General features: G+C 45.9%; 2 protein-coding genes and 1 long non-coding RNA gene across 3 annotated transcripts; 1 reads left to right on the plus strand and 2 right to left on the minus strand.

Annotated features, from left to right (window-relative positions):
* Positions 1–9,542: 9,542 nt before the first annotated feature.
* LOC125550353 (protein OPAQUE10) lies at positions 9,543–13,733 on the minus strand. Its single transcript, XM_048713331.2, has 8 exons — positions 13,179–13,733; positions 11,953–12,044; positions 11,439–11,589; positions 11,163–11,294; positions 10,890–11,024; positions 10,252–10,785; positions 9,989–10,143; positions 9,543–9,904 (listed from the first exon to the last, which is right to left on the minus strand). The coding sequence occupies exons 1-8, from the start codon at positions 13,296–13,298 to the stop codon at positions 9,769–9,771; spliced, it is 1,455 nt and encodes a 484-aa protein (XP_048569288.1). The 5' UTR covers positions 13,299–13,733; the 3' UTR covers positions 9,543–9,768.
* Positions 13,734–14,599: 866 nt separating this feature from the next.
* Positions 14,600–20,621, minus strand: LOC125550351 (mitogen-activated protein kinase kinase kinase 1). The gene is made up of 9 exons (XM_048713330.2): positions 19,228–20,621; positions 18,350–18,434; positions 18,159–18,221; positions 17,871–18,028; positions 16,359–16,434; positions 16,217–16,276; positions 15,974–16,081; positions 15,043–15,309; positions 14,600–14,916 (listed from the first exon to the last, which is right to left on the minus strand). The coding sequence occupies exons 1-8, from the start codon at positions 20,454–20,456 to the stop codon at positions 15,103–15,105; spliced, it is 1,986 nt and encodes a 661-aa protein (XP_048569287.2). The 5' UTR covers positions 20,457–20,621; the 3' UTR covers positions 14,600–14,916; positions 15,043–15,102.
* Positions 20,622–21,038: 417 nt separating this feature from the next.
* LOC147974562 (uncharacterized) lies at positions 21,039–21,914 on the plus strand. Its single transcript, XR_015600169.1, has 2 exons — positions 21,039–21,555; positions 21,626–21,914. It is a non-coding gene; the product is annotated as an uncharacterized LOC147974562 (long non-coding RNA).
* The last annotated feature ends 1,067 nt before the right edge of the window (positions 21,915–22,981 follow it).

Raw genomic sequence — 22,981 nt, forward strand, 5'->3', positions numbered from 1 at the left:
CCTATTCCAATTAGGATTGGGGGGGGGGGGGATCCTACTCCCAGAGGGAGTAGGACTCTCCTGGCGCACCCCCCTTGGCCGGCCAGCCCCTCCCCTTGGATCCTTTATATACGGAGGCAGGGGACACCCCTAGACACACAGGTTGATCATTGAGATCGTTCCTTAGCCGTGTGCGGTGCCCCCTGCCACCATATTCCACCTCGATTATATTGTAGCAGTGCTTAGGCGAAGCCCTGTGACGGTAGAACATCAAGATCGTCACCACGCCGTCGTGCTGACAGAACTCCTCCCCGACGCTTTGCTGGATCGGAGCCCGGGGATCGTCATCGAGTTGTACGTGTGCTAAGAACTCGGAGGTGCCGGAGTAACGGTGCTTGGATCGGTCGGATCGGGAAAACGTACGACTACTTCCTCTACGTTGCGTCAACGCTTCCGCGGTCGGTCTGCGTGGGTACGTAGACAACACTCTCCCCTCTCGTTGCTATGCATCACCATGATCTTGCGTGCGCGTAGGAAAATTTTGAAATTACTGCGTTCCCCAACAGTGGCATCCGAGCCTAGGTTTTATGGTTTGATGTTATATGCACGAGTAGAACACAAGTGAGTTGTGGGCGATATAAGTCATACTGCCTACCAGCATGTCATACTTTGGTTCGGCGGTATTGTTGGACGAGACGACCCGGACCGACATTACGCGTACGCTTACGCGAGACCGGTTCCCCCGACGTTCTTTGCACATATGTGGCTTGCGAGCGACTGTCTCTCCAACTTTAGTTGAATCGAGTGTGGCTATGCCCGGTCCTTGCGAAGGTTAAAACGGAGTCTATTTGACAAACTATCGTTGTGGTTTTGATGCGTAGGTGAGATTGGTTCTTACATAAGCCTGTAGCAGCCACGTAAAACTTGCAACAACAAAGTAGAGGACGTCTAACTTGTTTTTGCGGGGCATGTTGTGATGTGATATGGTCAAGGCATGATGATGAATTTTATTGTATGAGATGATCATGTTTTGTAACCGAGTTATCGGCAACTAGCAGGAGCCATATGGTTGTCGCTTTATTGTATGCAATGCAATCGCGATGTAATGCTTTACTTTATCACTAAGCGGTAGCGATAGTCGTGGAAGCATAAGATTGGCGAGACGACAAATATGCTACGATGGAGATCAAGGTGTCGCGCCGGTGACGATGGTGATCATGACGGTGCTCCGGAGATGGAGATCACAAGCACAAGATGATGATGGCCATATCATATCACTTATATTGATTGCATGTGATGTTTATCTTTTTATGCATCTTATCTTGCTTTGATTGACGGTAGCATTATAAGATGATCTCTCACTAAATTATCAAGAAGTGTTCTCCCTGAGTATGCACCGTTGCCAAAGTTCGTCGTGCCCAGACACCACGTGATGATCGGGTGTGATAAGCTCTACGTCCATCTACAACGGGTGCAAGCCAGTTTTGCACACGCAGAATACTCAGGTTAAACTTGACGAGCCTAGCATATGCAGATATGGCCTCGGAACACAGAGACCGAAAGGTCGAGCGTGAATCATATAGTAGATATGATCAACATAACGATGTTCACCATTGAAAACTACTCCATCTCACGTGATGATCGGTTATGGTTTAGTTGATTTGGATCACGTGATCACTTAGAGGATTAGAGGGATGTCTATCTAAGTGGGAGTTCTTAAGTAATTTGATTAATTGAACTTAAACTTATCATGAACTTAGTACCTGATAGTATCTTGCTTATTTATGTTGATTGTAGATAGATGGCTCGTGCTGTTGTTCCGTTGAATTTTAATGCGTTCCTTGAGAAAGCAAAGTTGAAAGATGATGGTAGCAATTACACGGACTGGGTCCGTAACTTGAGGATTATCCTCATTGCTGCTTAGAAGAATTACGTCCTGGAAGCACCGCTGGGTGCCAGGCCTGCTGCTGGAGCAACACCAGATGTTATGAACGTCTGGCAGAGCAAAGCTGATGACTACTCGATAGTTCAGTGTGCCATGCTTTATGGCTTAGAATCGGGACTTCAACGACGTTTTGAACGTCATGGAGCATATGAGATGTTTCAGGAGTTGAAGTTAATATTTCAAGCAAATGCCCGAATTGAGAGATATGAAGTCTCCAATAAGTTCTATAGCTGCAAGATGGAGGAGAACAGTTCTGTCAGTGAGCATATACTCAAAATGTCTGGGTATAATAATCACTTGATTCAGATGGGAGTTAATCTTCTAGATGATTGCGTCATTGACAAAATTCTCCAATCACTGCCACCAAGCTACAAGAGCTTCGTGATGAACTATAATATGCAAGGGATGAACAAGACTATTCCCGAGCTCTTCGCAATGCTGAAAGCTGCAGAGGTAGAAATCAAGAAGGAGCATCAAGTGTTGATGGTTAACAAGACCACTAGTTTCAAGAAAAAGGGCAAAGGGAAGAAGAAGGGGAACTTCAAGAAGAACGGCAAGCTAGTTGCTGCTCAGGAGAAGAAACCCAAGTCTGGACCTAAGCCTGAAACTGAGTGCTTCTACTGCAAGCAGACTGGTCACTGGAAGTGGAACTGCCCCAAGTATTTGGCGGATAAGAAGGATGGCAAGGTGAACAAAGGTATATGTGATATACATGTTATTGATGTGTACCTTACTAGAGCTCGCAGTAGCACCTGGGTATTTGATACTGGTTCTGTTGCTAATATTTGCAACTCGAAACAGGGACTACGGATTAAGCGAACACTGGCGAAGGACGAGGTGACGATGCGCGTGGGAAACGGTTCCAAAGTCGATGTGATCGCGGTCGGCACGCTACCTCTACATCTACCTTCGGGATTAATATTAGACCTAAATAATTGTTATTTGGTGCCAGCGTTGAGCATGAACATTATATCTGGATCTTGTTTAATGCGAGACGATTATTCATTTAAATCAGAGAATAATGGTTGTTCTATTTATATGAGTAATATCTTTTATGGTCATGCACCTTTGAAGAGTGGTCTATTCTTATTGAATCTCGATAGTAGTAATACACATATTCATAATGTTGAAGCCAAAAGATGCAGAGTTGATAATGATAGTGCAACTTATTTGTGGCACTGCCGTTTAGGTCATATCGGTATAAAGCGCATGAAGAAACTCCATACTGATGGACTTTTGGAACCACTTGATTATGAATCACTTGGTACTTGCGAACCGTGCCTCATGGGCAAGATGACTAAAACACCGTTCTCCGGTACTATGGAGAGAGCAACAGATTTGTTGGAAATCATACATACAGATGTATGTGGTCCGATGAATATTGAAGCTCGTGGTGGATATCGTTATTTTCTCACCTTCACAGATGATTTAAGCAGATACGGGTATATCTACTTAATGAAACATAAGTCTGAAACATTTGAAAAGTTCAAAGAATTTCAGAGTGAAGTTGAAAATCATCATAACAAGAAAATAAAGTTTCTACGATCTGATCGTGGAGGAGAACATTTGAGTTACGAGTTTGGTGTACATTTGAAAAATTGTGGAATAGTTTCGCAACTCACGCCACCCGGAACACCACAGCGTAATGTTGTGTCCAAACGTCGTAATCGTACTTTACTAGATATGGTGCGATCTATGATGTCTCTTACTGATTTACCGCTATCGTTTTGGGGATACGCTCTGGAGACGGCCGCATTCACGTTAAATAGGGCACCATCAAAATCCATTGAGACGACGCCTTATGAACTGTGGTTTGGAAAGGAACCAAAGTTGTCGTTTCTTAAAGTTTGGGGTTGCGATGCTTATGTGAAAAAGCTTCAACCTGATAAGCTCAAACCCAAATCGGAGAAATGTGTCTTCATAGGATACCCAAAGGAAACTGTTGGGTACACTTTCTATCACAGATCCAAAGGCAAGACATTCGTTGCTAAGAATGGATCCTTTCTAGAGAAGGAGTTTCTCTCGAAAGAAGTGAGTGGGAGGAAAGTAGAACTTGACGAGGTAACTGTACCTGCTCCCTTATTGGAAAGTAGTACATCACAGAAAACTGTTTCTGCGACACCTATACCAATTAGTGAGAAAGCTAATGATGATGATCATGAAACTTCAGGACAAGATACTACTGAACCTCGTAGATCAACCAGAGCGAGATCCGCACCAGAGTGGTACGGTAATCCTGTTCTGGAAATCATGCTGCTAGATCATGATGAACCTACAAACTATGAAGAAGCGATGGTGAGCCCAGATTCCGCAAAGTGGCTTGAAGCCATGAAATCTGAGATGGGATCCATGTATGAGAACAAAGTATGGACTTTGGTTGACTTGCCCGCTGATCGGCAAGCAATTAAGAATAAATGGATCTTCAAGAAGAAGACTGACGCTGACGGTAATATTACTGTCTACAAAGCTCGACTTGTCGCGAAAGGTTTTCGGCAAGTTCAAGGGATTGACTACGATGAGACTTTCTCACCCGTAGCGATGCTTAAGTCTGTCCGAATCATGTTAGCAATTGCCGCATTTTATGATTATGAAATTTGGCAAATGGATGTCAAAACTGCATTCCTGAATGGATTTCTGGAAGAAGAGTTGTATATGATGCAACCAGAAGGTTTTGTCGATCCAAAGGGAGCTAACAAAGTGTGCAAGCTCCAGTGATCCATTTATGGACTGGTGCAAGCCTCTCAGAGTTGGAATAAACGCTTTGATAGTGTGATCAAAGCATTTGGTTTTATACAGACTTTTGGAGAAGCCTGTATTTACAAGAAAGTGAGTGGGAGCTCTATAGCATTTCTGATATTATATGTGGATGACATATTACTGATTGGAAATGATATAGAATTTCTGGATAGCATAAAGGGATACTTGAATAAGAGTTTTTCAATGAAAGACCTTGGTGAAGCTGCTTACATATTAGGCATTAAGATCTATAGAGATAGATCAAGACGCTTAATTGGACTTTCACAAAGCACATACCTTGACAAGATTTTGAAGAAGTTCAAAATGGATCAAGCAAAGAAAGGGTTCTTGCCTGTGTTACAAGGTGTGAAGTTGAGTCAGACTCAATGCCCGACCACTGCAGAAGATAGAGAGAAAATGAAAGATGTTCCCTATGCTTCAGCCATAGGCTCTATCATGTATGCAATGCTGTGTACCAGACCTGATGTGTGCCTTGCTATAAGTTTAGCAGGGAGGTACCAAAGTAATCCAGGAGTGGATCACTGGACAGCGGTCAAGAACATCCTGAAATACCTGAAAAGGACTAAGGATATGTTTCTCGTATATGGAGGTGACAAAGAGCTCACCGTAAAAGGTTACGTTGATGCAAGCTTTGACACTGATCCGGACGATTCTAAATCGCAAACCAGATACGTGTTTACATTAAACGGTGGAGCTGTCAGTTGGTGCAGTTCTAAACAAAGCGTCGTAGCGGGATCTACATGTGAAGCGGAATACATAGCTGCTTCGGAAGCAGCGAACGAAGGAGTCTGGATGAAGGAGTTCATATCTGATCTAGGTGTCATACCTAGTGCATCGGGTCCAATGAAAATCTTTTGTGACAATACTGGTGCAATTGCCTTGGCAAAGGAATCCAGATTTCACAAGAGGACCAAGCACATCAAGAGACGCTTCAATTCCATCCGGAATCTAGTCCAGGTGGGAGACATAGAGATTTGCAAGATACATACGGATCTGAATGTTGCAGACCCGTTGACTAAGCCTCTTCCACGAGCAAAACATGATCGGCATCAAGGCTCCATGGGTGTTAGAATCATTACTGTGTAATCTAGATTATTGACTCTAGTGCAAGTGGGAGACTGAAGGAAATATGCCCTAGAGGCAATAATAAAGTTATTATTTATTTCCTTATATCATGATAAATGTTTATTATTCATGCTAGAATTGTATTAACCGGAAACATAATACATGTGTGAATACATAGACAAACTTAATGTCACTAGTATGCCTCTACTTGACTAGCTCGTTAATCAAAGATGGTTATGTTTCCTAACCATGAACAAGGTGTTGTTATTTGACTAACGAGGTCACATCATTAGTTGAATGATCTGATTGACATGACCCATTTCATTAGCTTAGCACCCGATCGTTTAGTATGTTGCTGTTGCTTTCTTCATGACTTATACATGTTCCTATGACTATGAGATTATGCAACTCCCGTTTACCAGAGGAACACTTTGTGTGCTACCAAACGTCACAACGTAACTGGGTGATTATAAAGGAGCTCTACAGGTGTCTCCAAAGGTAGATGTTGGGTTGGCGTATTTCGAGATTAGGATTTGTCACTCCGATTGTCGGAGAGGTATCTCTGGGCCCTCTCGGTAATGCACATCACATAAGCCTTGCAAGCATTGAAACTAATGAGTTAGTTGCGAGATGATGTATTACGGAACGAGTAAAGAGACTTGCCGGTAACGAGATTGAACTAGGTATTGGATACCGACGATCGAATCTCGGGCAAGTAACATACCGATGACAAAGGGAACAACGTATGTTGTTATGCGGTCTGACCGATAAAGATCTTCGTAGAATATGTAGGAGCCAATATGGGCATCCAGGTCCCGCTATTGGTTATTGATCGGAGACGTGTCTCGGTCATGTCTACATTGTTCTCGAACCATAGGGTCCGCACGCTTAACGTTACGATGACAGTTTTTTGATGTACCGAAGTTAGTTCGGAGTCCCGGATGTGATCACGGACATGATGAGGAGTCTCGAAATGGTCGAGACATAAAGATTGATATATTGGAAGCCTATGTTTTGATATCGGAAGTGTTCCGGGTGAAATCGGGATTTTACCGGAGTATCGGGAGGTTACCGGAACCCCCCGGGAGCTATATGGGCCTTAGTGGGCTTTAGTGGAAAGGAGAAAGGGGCAGCCCAAGGTGGCCGCGCGCCTCCCCCCTCCCCTAGTCCTATTAGGACTAGGAGAGGTGGCTGGCCCCCCTCTCTCTCTTCCCCCCCTCAAGGAGTCCTATTCCAATTAGGATTGGGGGGGGGGGAATCCTACTCCCAGAGGAGTAGGACTCTCCTGGCGCGCCCCCCTTGGCCGGCCAGCCCCTCCCCTTGGATCCTTTATATACGGAGGCAGGGGACACCCCTAGACACACAAGTTGATCATTGAGATCGTTCCTTAGCCGTGTACGGTGCCCCCTGCCACCATATTCCACCTCGATTATATTGTAGCAGTGCTTAGGCGAAGCCCTGTGACGGTAGAACATCAAGATCGTCACCACGCCGTCGTGCTGACAGAACTCCTTCCCGACGCTTTGCTGGTCGGAGCCCGGGGATCGTCATCGAGCTGTACGTGTGCTAAGAACTCGGAGGTGCCGGAGTAACGGTGCTTGGATCGGTCGGATCGGGAAAACGTACGACTACTTCCTCTACGTTGCGTCAACGCTTCCGTAGTCGGTCTGCGTGGGTACGTAGACAACACTCTCCCCTCTCGTTGCGATGCATCACCATGATCTTGCGTGCGCGTAGGAAAATTTTGAAATTACTGCATTCCCCAACAGTATTAACCTCCTAATCTACTCAAAATTCTCTCTACCCTTCAATAACCATCCACTTCACGCGTTCAGAAACAAATCGTTCTTTCCTCCTTGCTCCCGTGAACTAGGAGCAGGCAGCGGCTCATCTTCGCCTTAACTCCCGAGAGGCACGAGCCCCTCTCCCTCCATCTGTCCCTCCGGCGATGGGAGGGGGCGAGGGCCCCAGGGCTTCAATCCGATGGTGGTAGGGTTAAAAATACATTTAAATTGGCAGTGGAAAGACAATGGTGTCATCGTCGACGTGGAATAAGGTATCCCCGCCTCGTCCTTGTTCAGGTGGTGCTTCCTTGTATCATCAGGATGCATGTGAACGATCATGTGCATTCATATCTGGTTCTTCGGGTCTGGTTTTTTCTTCTATAGGTTTGTCTCGATGACATTGTCCTGCAAAGCGGACAACGTAGATGTGTATTTTGGTTCTCCGGCTCTAGTTTCAGCCTATGCAGGTTGGCCAACCTTGGCCTGATCGGGGCTCTTGTGAGATTTGTGTTCCCCAACTCCGCCTGGCTGAACCTTTGGTCACCAAGCAGATTAGGTGCAATAACACTTTACTCATCATTGAATAAGGTGTTTTATGGACGCTGCTTCAGTGCCTTAAGGCACCTGCCTTTGGGCCTATGACAGATGGGCCTAGCAGGTGGCTGGCCCACCTGTCATAGACCCAAAGGTAGGTGCCTTTAAGGCACCGAAGCTCAATCCGTGTTTTATAGTAGGAAGCGGACGCATTTTACATGCCCCCTCCGATGTTCCCTTTTTTAGTGGAGTGATTTGCTATGTAGATTGTAGCCGCCAACCTCTTCTGGTCTACATTGACGACTTCCTGGCTACTGTTTCTATAAGCTTATGAGTTTCAACAAGTTTGCTCCATTGAGACGGAGACCAAACAGATCAGGTGCAATAACTTTTTACTCGTCATGTGAAGTACGATTGCATATATCAATTTCAAGATTTGAGATTGCTAACCAGACTTACCGCTCGGTAAAGTTTTTACTCATCCTTGAATAAGGTGTTTTATAGTAGGAAGCAGAGGCATTCTAGATGCCCTTTTTCCGATGTAGATTATGGCCATAGACGTCTTTTGGTCTACATTGACGACTTCTTGGCTATTGGTTCTATGAGCTTCTGAGTTTCAACAAGTTTGCTCTGTTGAGACGAAGACCAAAAACCGGCAACAAGCTTTGCTCACCGAGTGCTGAGTACTACCGGTGGATGCGGGAGGAAGAAGATTTCGACACCCCTAAGGATTAGGAGGTATTTTTCAATTTCTATAAAGGTGTTTTCGTAAGGGCGTGTGCTACTTAACATATAATACATGGCATTTGGCCTTTTCGCAAAAAATACAAAATTCTCTATACCCTCTGTACAAATGAACACCGACACATCAGACAGCTCAAGATGTTAACACAGACATAATAAAAACTGAGGTCATTTGGTTTGGAGGAATTTTGTAGGAATTTTATAGCAAAAGAATCTCATTCCTATCATATGATGTGAACCAAAGGACATCTCTTTTATAGCAAAAGAGTCCTTTGGTTTGTAGGAGTTGAATGCTATTCCTATCAAGGAATTCTTTCTATCCTCGACAATTTCATAGAAAAATAAACATTAGCGTAAACTCAATGAAAAAAATCATATGAAGTGAACCAAAGGACATCTCTTTCCTATTTCTATTTATAGGTTTTGAGATACATGACATCCCATTATCGAAAAAGGCTTTCGCTCCGCTTTATATATAAAGCAACGACCACCAAATAAACGATCCATACAACACGACATGACATCTCATTTCCTGCAAGTTTCCTATTCCTATGATATTCCTACCATATGAACCAAAGGAGGCCTTGACGACTCAGAATTGACAAAACCGTATTAATCTGCTGTGAAAAATAGCCACTAAAACAAAAAAAGTTGGTTAACCAAACAAGAAAGTAAGCAAAAGCTAGTTCAAAAGGTTGGACATATTTCACCTCCATGACAACGCAGCCTGAAGCTAGTAGAAAGTTGCTCTGAATTATGAACAGTGATAAATAAGCTATACAATTCTTTACATGGAAAGAACGGTAATATATAACACATTTAACTTTAGGTCACTTGACACAGCTCTATAACCAAATTACGATACTGCTGGTATATATCGCTCCTTCAGTACGGTAGATATGAATTTACATCAGACATAACCTTTCAAATTGTGCCCGATTATTCGGCATGTCCCTCCTGTCAAACCTTGAGCCATCCGCCTGGATACACCTCGGTTGTCTTTCCGTTGTCTACATTCTTCGCCCTTGAGTCGCTCTGAATTGATTTTTCAGAAAGTGAAGGCAAAATTGTTGTAAAGCTTATCCCCTTGCTCCTCCTGCAGCATTGATAGACGGTTTTAGAAGATCAAGTAATGTCCTGCACGTCAGATTACTGCCTAATGCTCACAATGATTCCATACCTGAGATGAGCTACGAAGAACACCGCGCCGATGAGCGTGATCCCTCCAGCAACTGACTTCAGCACTCCTTTCCCTGATTTGGGAGCATTGTTCCCGGTCCCCTGAGCATTTCTGTTGTTTTCAGTTTTATCCAGTTCGTCGGATTTGCAAGCATCCTGGATTAGTGAAGGCAAGATAAATGTTATTGTTCTACTGTGGTAGTTCATACAAAAAGAAATAACAATAAGAGTAGCATCCAAAATGCTTAGCATATCAGGAAGTACCATGTGATCCTTAGTCCTTGCGCTATCGTCTTTTTCTGGATGATCAGTGAATATTTTCCCATTTCCCTGAACAGAATCATGTGAAGGTTCGACGTGTCCATCATGAATCCTTTCAGACACTTCGACAGGAGGACCGCCCACATCATTCTTGCTACTGTCGCACGCTAAATAACTGTTTATGGAGTCTGACTCTTCTGAACTTAGTGAACATTTATTTCTTCTAGTTGTTGAACACCGATCTGTTGGTGAGAGTAGGTTCTCATGAAAAGGAGTTGAATTCGTAGTATCAGCACCCATAACACCAGCGTCAAGTGATCCCGCTGATTCGGCTAGCGACTTCTCTTTGGGCATTTCATGACCACTGTCTCCATAGCCTTCTCTTTCTTCCTTGGGGGCATCACCCAACTGCAAAAGCTCAGAAAGTTTGTCGTCATCAAGAGAATCCTGAGGCCCTAGCACAAAGAGACTGCTCTCTGCTTCATCAGAGTCATAATGTCGGTCGCTTTGCTCATCACTCTGTCCTTCAAATATGCTCTGTGGAAAATAGGGATTGAAAGGATTAATATTGACCAGTCGGTAAGAACATGCAGAGCAAACTGAAGCAATCGTTACAAAGAGTTTGCCAGCTAATGTAGTACTTTAGAAATGGCACGCGGACTGTGCCCACTCGAACAAGATGAACTGCATTGTGGCTGCTCCAGACTTCTGCGGATGCCTCCAACAATATAGTTGGGCATGGCTATTGTGTGGGTAACAACATCAAAATCAGGCACCTGTCACCAGGGAGCAGAAACACTTGTTTTAGAATTACAGTGTTTATTGGTCAAAGAAAATTTGTCTGAAAGATCTCTTTTTCTTTTGCAGAAAGAAAGGCATTGTTGAAATAGGTTGCATTCAAATCTGGGACTTACGTTTAGCTGCATCATCCCGGCCTTTTTAGAGAGTGAGCGTATGCACATGCAGACTTTTCGAACATTTCTTTTCTCGACCACATCAGAAGGGGTAAACAAATCAATTCCAGCTAATCCAAGGGTTTGGCATACCTGGAAAGAAAAAAAAATGATAAGCTCTCCTTTCAAAAGAAAATAATTATCAAGCCAATAAAGTGAAAATTAATGCACTTATAAACTGAAAATAAAGATAACGACTTGACAAAATTGGTACGAGTAACATTAAATTAACAATACCTTTAGAAACGAGTCTACTTTTGGATAGGGCGTATATTTCCCGTTGCTTTTACCAAAAGATGGTCTCTCATAAATATATACTTTTGATTGCTTGAGTTGTTCTTTGTTCTTTCTGAGTAGCCTCTTCCATATCACTTTGGAAACTTGAAATCTGTCGGCATAAAAAGCAGAATATATCAAAGAAAAATTATGAAAAGCTAAGGAAATAAAAAATGTGTCAGAACATGTGACTACTTTGATTAATATTGCCCATATAAATTAAGGTAAAGGATTGGGCAGTGTTAAGCATTATTTTTCTGAACAGTTGGCTCCATAATACAGACATAGGCCCACACTTGTAAAGAACCAAAGTTGCCTATTAGGCATTATCAGCTAAAGTATATTACTCACTGCAATCCAAGATCTTTTAGTTCCACATTGCATCACTGGAAATTCATACAAAAACCTACAAAGTAATACCAAGTAGTAGGATTGCATGCTAGAGAAGTAGAAAGTGATGATGAATGGATCTTACAGCAATTCCCCGTCACCTAGAAGGTCTGCTACCAAAATGTCTTCATCAAACCTGACATGGAGAACTTCGCCAAGCCAGATTTTTGTTTGTTTCTGAAACGAACATATAAATAAAAAAGGGAAGCCAAAAAATAAAAAATAAAAGGCGTCAACACAAAGGCAAAATAATTATATATAGTATATATAAGCACAATAGAAGATATTCTGATGTACAGAAGCAAGATAGCGAAAAGGTGGTTAGTGCAGAGGTATATGTATAACCAACCAGAAAAGTATTTTCAGTACAGGACATCTAACAGAAAAAAATATGTGCTGGTAAGCATCTGCACTAGCCCATGAGGATACATAAAAGAACAGAATGAAAGAACTTCTTTTTTGCGAAAACAGAATGAAGAACTGCACTACAATATACTACTCCCTCCGTTCCTAAATATAAGTCCTTTTAGAAATCTCTGAAAATACTTATATTTAGAAACGGAAGGAGTATTTCTTATATCCTATACAGCCTAAGTATTGGTAGTTACTAAGAATGTTTGCGGTTGAGTTTAGGATGCATACTTAGGTGTACATTTTGAAATGTTCTGTTGTATATACAGCGCAATACAATTGACATTCATGGCAGAAGAAGTTAGCTAGCAGTACAGTACAGTTTTATCCAATGTTGACACATAATCCTATGAAGAAAATAAAAAGTCAACAGAATGCACAGCTCAACCTCGTGTTTACGAGACACAAATTTGCTGTGCAAAATGCACACATCAACGTCTTGACAAATTTCTATGGTAAATCAGACGTCCCGTTGCAGTGGTTGGCAAGCACCGCATCCATCCATCCATCCGTCTCTTTCGAGTGCACGGATGCGATCGACACTTCGGCGTTGCTTATCTTGGCAAAACAGCTCGAACATGCGCGTCGTCCCCACGCCGTCGAATCAGAGCATATCCTAATCCTGAACATCTGGCGCGGCGGATCGCGAGAGCATGCCGTACGCGCGCGGGACCGTCGGCGGCAGCAAATTGGCGTGCAGAGCCGGCCAGAAACCCAGCGCTCGACGCTGGCCGGCCGGCCGGCACGCGCTCCGGCTCCGCGACGCCGGGAACTCGGCGCTGCCGCTGTGGGCGCGCCGAGAGAGCGGGGCGGGCCTCACGCTCACTGTTCCATTGGGCGGCGACTACTCCTAGATGAAATCTTAGTTGGCGAAGGCGAAGGTGGTTTCGACTGACTGACCTGCAGGAAGGCGTCGTCGAGCTGGCGGAAGCTGGACGCGGGCGACGCCTTGTCGACGCGCACCACCCCCGTCCCCGCCGGCGCCGGCGCCGTCCCCTGCTGCGGCTGCGCCCTCCTCATGGCGACGGCGATGGCGCGGCGCGTCCCTCGGGGCCCTCGGGCGCCGCGCAGGCCAGGCAGGCAGGCTCGGCTCGGCTCGTCGCTCCGCCCGAGGCCCGGGTCTGGCTGCTACTACTTGCTTCGGCGGTGGTGGAGTGCACGCTGATGATGCAGGGCGGGTGTGGGGTGCGGGGGCATGCGGCGACCGCGTGTCGCGTCCTGCGCCGGAATAAGCGCGGCCGCTACGACTGCGAGACCCCCGCGCGCTAATTACTGCCGCTGCTCGCCTTTTCTGTTGCCATCCCTGCGCGCGTGGTGCGTGCGCCCACCCATCGCTGGGATTTCGCTCGGCTTGCCGTGCGTGCGGCCAGCCAGAGCCAAAGCCAGGCGTGTGTGCAACGTGCCGGCGCCGAGACGAGGGGCGCGTGCGCCAGGTTTTGATTTCCGGGGCAGGGCCAGGGCCGGGGCCGGGTCTGGGGTTTAGCGGCGCTGCGTGCCGTGTCGCCGTCTGGCAGGCTCTCATCAAGACTTACACGGGCAGGCGGGACAAAACCGCGAGACGGAGGAGACGGCGACGGGGCTCGCGCCGTGGGCGCCCAGTGCGCCATCCGTATCGTATGGCAGCCAGGGACCGTGGCTGCTGCGAGTAGCACACTCCAGAGTGCAGACTGGTAGATGACACATACATGCACGGTGTGTCACTCGTGTCCTGTGGTGCAGGAGACGAGTCCTCTGGGAGAAGAGGCTGCTTGCTTATCCATCTCAACCACGTACGGCCGCAGATAGCCTGGCTGTCAAAGGCCTCGAGTACGTGCGGGAACAGCTGAAACCCACTGGTGATGAGAGCCTTCATTGGGATTAGTATTTGTGTCCCCGTGTACCGTGTTACTACTACTTCGTGTCGTACGGCCAAATGCAATTAGCATTCCAATCAAACTCTACTCCACAATATTCAGCGAATAGGGTAAAGCATACTCTACATACGGAAGGAATTGACCGATATACTAGTACTGTCTGCTGTTTAGTCAAACCGCAATTATTTAGCGGCCGACCACCATCTGCAAGTTGATCATAGTAAATCACACGGGACCTTAAATCTCATTCCAGTTTTCAGGGCAGGTAATCCAGTTGGCATCTCATTTGATGATCAGGTCAGCAAACAGAATGCGCCCTGAAGAAACCTAACAATCCCTCAAAAAAAACACCTAACAAGATCCACGGCAGTTACTCCCTTTTCCCCTGCGGTACATCAGATAATCGCCAAACAAAATTACAGAAAATAAGCGATAACACCACAAAAATGCAACAAAAAAAACACTCAGTAGAAGAAAAGAATGCCGCTATAACCATGCGATATAATGCTCCGGTTGATTTAGGAGCAACAAGCAGCCATGGGGTAAAGAATAATAGCCAGTGGTCAAACATTTACAAAGCAGCAGGTCACCCTAGCAGCACTGCAGTTCCAACTCTCCTCCACTAACTTGTACAACAAAATCTATTGAAAACTTTGCCTATGAAGAAAATGCACAAACAATCCGACAAACATGGTCAGTGCTCAACCTCACCCATCCTATTTGACTGCACATGCTCAACTACGCCCTCCTAACGTATGGTCCCCCATGGTGGAGATCATCAAGATCTGCAAAACGATAGGCTATATGATAAAATTGAACAATTGTGTGCCAAAGCTGGGATTGACTAAGTAATTGAGAAAGCTAACATCTAGGATGCTTGTAAATACGTTTGGCAGAAATAGGCAGCTTACCAAATCAGGAGATGAGCCGTGGACCGTGGTTGCATAAACAGAGAAACCACACTATCGGTACTACGGTCTATTGATCGGAGGAGACAAAGAATCAAAAGAAGCTCGAAGTGGCCTGTTAACAAATGGGTGCGCCAAAAGTTGTGATGCGGAAGGTCGCTCGTCTGGATCGACTCGTACACACTGGCGTATGAAATCTTGAGCTTCTGCTGACAGGTAGCTGGGAATGGGAGGTTGTTCTCCTTTGCCAATCATAAAGAAAGCATTTGTCTACAAGTAAAAAAGAAGCATTAGTTGAGAGCCGACAATCAACACCAAGTAGGTTAAATTTCAACGAGTTGCACAGATTATTATTTGGAGAGATTCGCAAAAAAAAAGATTATTATTTGGAGAGAAGTACACTCCATAGAAAAAAATCACACTTTTATTAGAGCCCAAATTACCAGACACGAATATTGTGCCATTTTCACCTTAATAAAAAATAGTAAAAAAAAAGAATACAAAATTTTGACGGCACAGGGTTATCATCGTTATATGTACCAAATACAAAAATTAGAAGAGCTATATCTGATAAGTTATTATTTTTAGCTAAAACTGTATCTGATAAATGCTTCAGGCTTGGAACGGGGGAAGGTGATGATTTCCCCATGTTCTGCCTCAGCAAGTGCATGGACAGTTCCCAAATCCCAATATCAATTAACTTAAGAAAAAGGACAGGATCTGCTGGCATCCCACCGCATCATTATTAGAAAGTCAAATAGCAAATCAGAGTTTTTCTGCAATTTAATTATAACATTTTTCCCATCCAAAAGTTCAATATCCTAGACAACAAAGGTCTAACGCATAATAAAGATAACGGTGCAACATACTTAATTTTTTGTGTGGCAAGTCAATACCAGAGAACTAAAACATGTGAAGTTGAAATATGACATACCCACTCGACATTAGGATATGGTATTTGGCGGGTTAGCATTTCCAACACAGTGCAGCCCAAGCTCCACATATCAGCTGCAGGCCCATATGTTTTTCTAGGATTAACAACCTGAAAGTGGGAATATGCGTTTAGAACTTGGGCGCTTATTAAAAGATGCTGCAAAATTATTCCTGAAACATTGCCAAATAGCATCATAGTCGAATAGTTTGAATCTGATCAGCATGGGCAAAGTATGACTATTACCTCAGGTGCCATCCAATAAACACTTCCTTTGCATGATCTCAGCATATTAATTTTAGACATCTGAAATTAAAAGAAAGTACCACATAAGACAATTTGCCATTTGAAGACGTGCAAATAATCTCATAGAAGAAACAAGGCTCACCTCCTTTGCCAAACCAAAATCTGCAAGTTTTACCGATCCATTTGCATGAACCAATATATTGGCGCATTTGATATCTCTGAGTATAAGGAAATGTCTCAATTAATCAAAAGTATTTGTATGAACTGGCATCAATTTTATTGTAGTTTAGGATTGTGCCCTCTAAACACTGGTAATTCTATGATTTGACATTTAACCCTATTTTTCCTTCATGTTTTTCCTTCTTTTCCACCCATTTGAAATATCAACTTTGCCCTCTATAGCTGTATGTCAATGCCTAGCATTTTACTTATAACATAAGAGCCTTTTCAGGAAGAGAAAAAGCCAGACGTTGAAGGTGTGGTCACTGTGGTGCAGGTCAGGCTTGGCCAATGGCTGGACTGGAGCAATGCTTTGCTGAGGCTGACAATCATGTTCAAGTTGTGGCCAAGGGGGAAGAACTATGTGCTGCCATTACTACCAAGTGCAAAACCGAAGCATGTGGCAGGTGAGCAGGCCGTATACCACTCCGGCATCTCTGGTACTCGCCTTGCAGTTCTCAACGAGCACATGAGGGGGTCTATTAATTTGCTAGTAGTATGACGGTCCAGCAACTGTACTGCACATGTGCGTGTGTATGCGCCTGCAGGCTTGAGGTGCTTGCGTATGTATGGTGAAAGGCACTTGTGTATTGTTCAAAAAACAATAAATAACTTCATTTACGTAGAGGGCAAAATTGGCATTTCAAGTGAGTTAAAGATGCACAAAACAAAGGAAAAAGAAATAAAGTGATCAAAATGCCAAATCATATAACTAAGGGTGTTCAAAACGATAAATTCTTGCTAAAGTGGTATATTCTCAGTATACTCTTGTAGTATATGGAAGCACAAAAAATGACATAACCAATGCAAAACAAAAATAGACTAAATGGGATAAAGAAACACTAAAACAGACATCAAGCAATCTTGTATTCGACCAAGCCAACAATGGCGCCTTTCCCAGGGTTCCAGTCAGAGGGTCAAGTGTTTACTTGCTCTGATGTAGAGAATCCGAAATGAATGGTGAACGAATTAGTTGCTCTGTTTTTAACAGGCTGTATCTCATCGATCATTGTTGTGTTCTTTGTTGGCTTCACAATCCCAAACTACAGTAGAGATGATACTCATATAAAACCATGCAATGCAATGAAAGATTTTTTTATTATTCAACTCCACATCCCACCCTACCGTGTGACCCAAAATGAACAAAAAGGAAGGATAGAGTCCAAGATACAAAAGAGCTTTATTTGCTTATGAACCAAAAGAACCCACTTAACCTCCAGTAGCCTATGGTGGATGCCACCTTAAGAAGGTGGAGCAGGTACTAGCTTTTGGAAAGCGAATTTGCTCCCTATGTGCTATTCACATTATAAGTGCATGACACATGAGATAAAAAATTCATAATTCAATACTAAAAATGAGGTTCAAAGGGCAAAATTTATCGGCTCATAAGCGCTGATTATTTTCAAGATAAATCATAAGAGAAGCAGCATTATACCTGTGGACCACATTCCTTTCATGGAGATAAACCAATCCATTGAGAATCTGCCTTGTGTACGCAGAAACTTGTGAGTCTCGCAGTTTATACTTCTGATAGAGGGATGAAAGAGAACCTTGTGTAACAAGCTCAATAAAAATGTAGAGTTTTGATTCTTCCTGCATTTATTTGAACATCATAATACACAAATAAATCAATTTTTGTATGTGACATAAGGAATGCTTAAACAAAACAAAAATCTGGAATCATAATGCATAACCTAGGAACATCAAAAGGAGTGTGGAATACCTTGTCAGTTCCATAATACTGGACTATATTTTCATGCTCAAACTGACTAAGGAGAGCGATTTCCTAAGAAACAAAAAAACATAAAATCAGGCAAAATATAGCTTTAGAAGATGTCAGAGCATGTGAAATGTGCATAGACAATAGTTGATGTCCCAAAACTCTCTTGAGACAAATAAGGAGCAACAGTTAACCTGTTCAAGTGAAAGAATAGATTGCTGTGCATTGCTTCCTTGGTCAAGCAAAGATACTTCCTTAACAGCAAAGAACGCACCTTCACTGCAGAAATATTCAATAACAGACAACATTGAAATATATTAAATGCTTATCAAATGGTACAGCTGAAACAAGTACACTTGCTCACTCCTAAATAGGTACCGGACATTAAGTCCTTCCAATATTTTCACGAATAGAGAAGTGTCTACTGTACAGGGATGATCAGAAGACATGTTTTGTAATGCTCAGCTGGTTGATTATGTTGTTTTGCATTTTAGTAGCTGAACAAAAGTCAAGAGTTGCTGCCTAGCCTGGTCACCCTAAATTACAGAAACGGGCTTGGTTGCACAACTCACTGTTCCTACCCCCAGAATATAGCAAGGTGTCTGTACTAAGGTTTGAAGGCCAAAGTTAACTGCACTCCGTATTATATTCCCAGTTCGCCATGTTCATGTGTGACTTCTTTTTTACGAAATTGAGCGACCAGTGCATGTCAGATCTGTTCTGAGCACCTCCACCCCGAACCAACTAACTCACATACTTACTCAAATAGATGTTTGATAATCTACATGTAGAATGATATAGTGCAGTGTACTTGTAAATTCTACTAGTACATACGAAATGATGTGGTGCTGCCCCTGTTAACTGTTATAGTGACGGTACAACGGGGCTGTTTGGACTAACTAAGCTTATCTGTAGACAAACTAACCATAACACAAGTCGAATAACAGGTTTACTTTCAAGGTATGCCTAAATTAGAAAGAAGAGCCCAGTACCTCCTTGGACCGTTTATAGAAGTTAAAAAACATATAAGGTGCATGAACAATAAAATGCCAATAATAACATTGCTACTTACTCACTGATCCCCTCATACACCATCCCGAATGAGCCACTTCCCAGAAGTGCACCACGCATCCATGACTTGATGTTCCGCTTGAACTTGCCATTTGGCGAGATGACGAACACGGCCTCTGTATTCGTGCTAGATGCATCATCATCATTCGTTGTCGACAATGAGGATGTCCCGGTGAACCCTTCGAAGGTCTCCCCTACCCTCCACCCTTTAAGCTCCCCCTCAAGCCCTGTGAATCCTTCATCGTTCTCCTCAGGATTATCCTCCTCTGTGTCTGACATGCGAGATGTTTCAACATGTCCATAGGCCATTCTCAGTCCACTATTCTCCTCCGTGGGAGCGAACGAGTTCACAATGTCCCAGGCCGATCCGCTCATGATCTCAGCCACAGACGACTGCCTCGCCGGTGGCGGTGCAAGTCCCGTGATCGGCGGAGGCGGGGAGAGCACTGGCGGCCGGACGCCCCGGATCCCGACCTCACCGCCTCCCCTTCTCGGCGAGAGAAGTGACAAGGCCGCGACGGGCGCCGCAACAGCAACCGCAGGGGTAGTAGCTTTGGGGGATTCCTCCGGCGCCGCGATGATGGGTTCGTCCACCGAGCCAGTGGCAGTGGCGGTGGAAGCGGAGGAGGAGTGGATGGACTCCTCGGGAATGGGGTCGGGGAAGGAGTGAGGCGCGGGCCACGGGACCTCGGGGGCGGAGACGGTGCGGACGACGGGGGCGGGCTCCTCCGCGGGAGGAGCCGACGAGTCCGGGTCCGGGCGGGGGCGGGCGAGGAGGTCGGAGCTGGAGCGCGCCTTGCGGGCCTCCCAGGCGGCGACGGGGATGGCGAAGTCCTCCGGGCCCGACAGCCCCAGGCTGCGGCAGAGCTCGTCGACTTCCCCCTCCGCGCTGCCGTTGATGCGGAAGTCCGCGCCGCCGCCCCTGGTCGCGAGGTCGAGCGAGCGCGTCGGCCGCGTCCCCGGCGAGCGCTCCGACGACGAGGTCGACCACGAGGCGGACACGGACGTCGTCGCCGCCGCGCCCGCCTCGTAGTCGATGTGCTTCGCCGCGTTGCGCCGCTCCAGCCGCGGGCTGCGTCCGCGGCTCCCGCTCCCGCTGCCGCTGCCGTGCCCGCTCCCCCCGCCGCTGCGGCGGCTGCTGCCGGAGTCCATGGCGGCGGCGGCGTCCCCGCCGCGGCGGCCGGAGGAGGAGGCGGGCGAGGACTGCTTGCTACGGGCCCACGAGAACATCTGGATCCATAAGCCGGACCGAGGCTGCTGCGCGGCGCCGAATTTGAGGCCCCGCGCCGCAGGATTTGGGGATTGGGGGGCTCCCGTCGCCGTCGGCCTCGGCGGCTTGCGGCTGCTTGCGGGGGAGGGGGAGAGGAGAGAGGAGAGAGGAGAGGTGGCGTGCGCGCTCGCTGGCGCGGTGGGTAAATAATTTTCCAACGCGATCGGCCGGTCCCGCGGGTTCAATGCCAGGTGGGCCTGCGCCGTCGCGGGGCCCGTGGGCAGTCGCGTCGGGGCGTCGGGTACTCGGGCCTTGCGTGGTCTCGTCGGGGACGGGGACGTCGGGGTGGCTGGACGCGGGTTGACTGCGACGACCGGCGGTGGATTGACCCGCGGTTACAAGGACGGACGGACGGGGTCGATGCGGCTACGCGTGGGCCCCGCCCGTCAGCGGGAGGCGCGAGCGGTGGCGTGGACGTGCGGCCAGTGCCCAGTCGTGTGAAAGCGCGCCGTCGCCGGTCCGTCCACCGGCTGTCAACGGCAGCGGCGCGCGGCGGTGGCCGGCGGCGCAGGCAGGCAACAGAATTCGAGGGCGTCTGGGTCGGCTATCTGGGGACTATTAGCACATGGTACAGTAATGGTCATGAGCAAGTGGTGGCCATTGTGGTACAAGTTGCAAAACAAGACACAAGGCGAGTGTCGATGGACGTTGCCACTGGAGCCTGGGAAAAAACCTAAAATTTAAAAAGTGCACGCGCACTATTCAGAGAGAACGGGCGGCCGGCTCCTGGCCGCTCAATCTCCCTCCTATCGATGCGTGCTTGGTCAGGTGCCACATGGTCGGAAGACCTCCCCCTCCTCGCCACTCCGCCACCGATCCAAACCTCCTCTGGCGAAATCGTACCTCACCGCGGTCCACGGGCATCTACCCCGACCCTCTCCCCTAGCCCCTTCCCTTGTCACGAGAGAAGAGCAGAGAGGAGAGGAGGGAGATCGAGCGACCAGACTAGATCAGGCAGCCGACAGCTACAAGGGATTCTTCAACCTGGGTGCCCCTCCATGGCGTGCGCTTCTGCTTCGATTTGTGCCCCCGATGCCATGCCTGGTGCCCCAAAGGAAGGTCTCATCTTCTCCTCATCCATTCCTTTTGCTTTCTCTCTCTCTTTTCCCTGATCTGGGCGGGGCTATAGGCGGAACCTCTAGGTGTGGCTACAGCGGTTGGGAGAGAAGGAAGTAGGAGCTTGCTCTAGCCTGGAGAGGATAGGAGGAGGAAGCGCGGGTGGAGGATTGTGTCCAATCTGGAGAAAGAAAAAGAAGAAGGTTGCTAGGAATGGAGTTCTTCCGTGTCCGCCATTTTTGCTTTTTGCTAAGTGCATTCATGTTGAATCTAGCAAGACGAGCATAAGCTGGAGTGCTGCCATTGCTTTGGTTGCGGTGCCACTGAAATCTAGTTGGCTTATAATATAGTCTAATTGCATATATTGATATTTAGTTGACAGGAAGACTAATTGCACACACATATACTCAGTTGGCTTGTAATTTAGTCTAGTTGCATACACATTGATGTTTAGTTGGCATGACACTAGTTACACACACATATGCACAATTTAACACGTTAATGTAGTCTAGTTGCACACACATTGATATTCAGTTAGCAGGACTAGTTACAATATGCTCAGTTGGCGCGGTAATGTAGTCTAGTTGCACACGCATTGATGTTTAGTTGACACGACTATTGACACACACATATACTCAGTTGGCGCAGCAATGTAGTCTAGTTGCACACATATTGATATTTTCTTGGCAGGAATATTGGCACATACATATGCTTAGTTGGCGCGGCAATGTAGTCTAGTTGCACACACATTGATATTTAGTAGGCAGGACTATTGGCACACACATATGCTCAGTTGGCGCGACAATGTAGTATAGTTGCACACGCATTGATGTTTAGTTGACACGACTATTGACACACACATATACTCAGTTGGCGCAGCAATGTAGTCTAGTTGCACACATATTGATATTTTCTTGGCAGGAATATTGGCACATACATATGCTTAGTTGGCGCGGCAATGTAGTCTAGTTGCACACACATTGATATTTAGTAGGCAGGACTATTGGCACACACATATGCTCAGTTGGCGCGACAATGTAGTATAGTTGCACACGCATTGATGTTTAGTTGGCAGGAAGACTAGTTCGTCGAAACATCCCATACGGGATCTATTTTTGAAGAGCACGTCACGAGAGTTCCAACGGTGAAAACAGATCTGAATTTCGACACGTGATTTAGAAGATATGTCTTTTACAATTTTAAAAACCAAAAACTAATACACAACGGACGAATATGAGGAACATTAATGCAGAGGCATGCAAGCATCCATTACGTGAGAAAATATCATATAAGATGATTAGTCAGCAGTGTCCGTTTTAGCACTTTTGGATTACAGTAATTTTGTCTTTTTTTAATATGCGGTATTTGTCTTTTTGGACCAGAGGACAGGCCCTTACTTTTGGCCGGCCGCTCGCGAGCGCTACCCAGC

Source organism: Triticum urartu, chromosome 4A (genome assembly GCF_056163025.1).
Source record: "Triticum urartu cultivar PI428250 chromosome 4A, HENAU_Tu73, whole genome shotgun sequence".
Classification (NCBI taxonomy): Eukaryota; Viridiplantae; Streptophyta; class Magnoliopsida; order Poales; family Poaceae; genus Triticum; species Triticum urartu.

Coding starts and splice junctions, on each gene's coding strand:
- LOC125550353 (XM_048713331.2), bottom strand. CDS start 13,298: ATGAGGAGGGCGCAGCCGCAGCAGGGGACGGCGCCGGCGCCGGCGGGG. Junction 11,590..11,952: donor CTAGGTGACGGGGAATTGCT/GTAAGATCCATT, acceptor TTATGCCGACAG/ATTTCAAGTTTCCAAAGTGA. Junction 10,786..10,889: donor GTCCGCGTGCCATTTCTAAA/GTACTACATTAG, acceptor TATTTTCCACAG/AGCATATTTGAAGGACAGAG.
- LOC125550351 (XM_048713330.2), bottom strand. CDS start 20,456: ATGTTCTCGTGGGCCCGTAGCAAGCAGTCCTCGCCCGCCTCCTCCTCC. Junction 16,277..16,358: donor ATTTTGGTTTGGCAAAGGAG/GTGAGCCTTGTT, acceptor TTTTAATTTCAG/ATGTCTAAAATTAATATGCT. Junction 15,310..15,973: donor CATATCCTAATGTCGAGTGG/GTATGTCATATT, acceptor TTTTACTTGTAG/ACAAATGCTTTCTTTATGAT.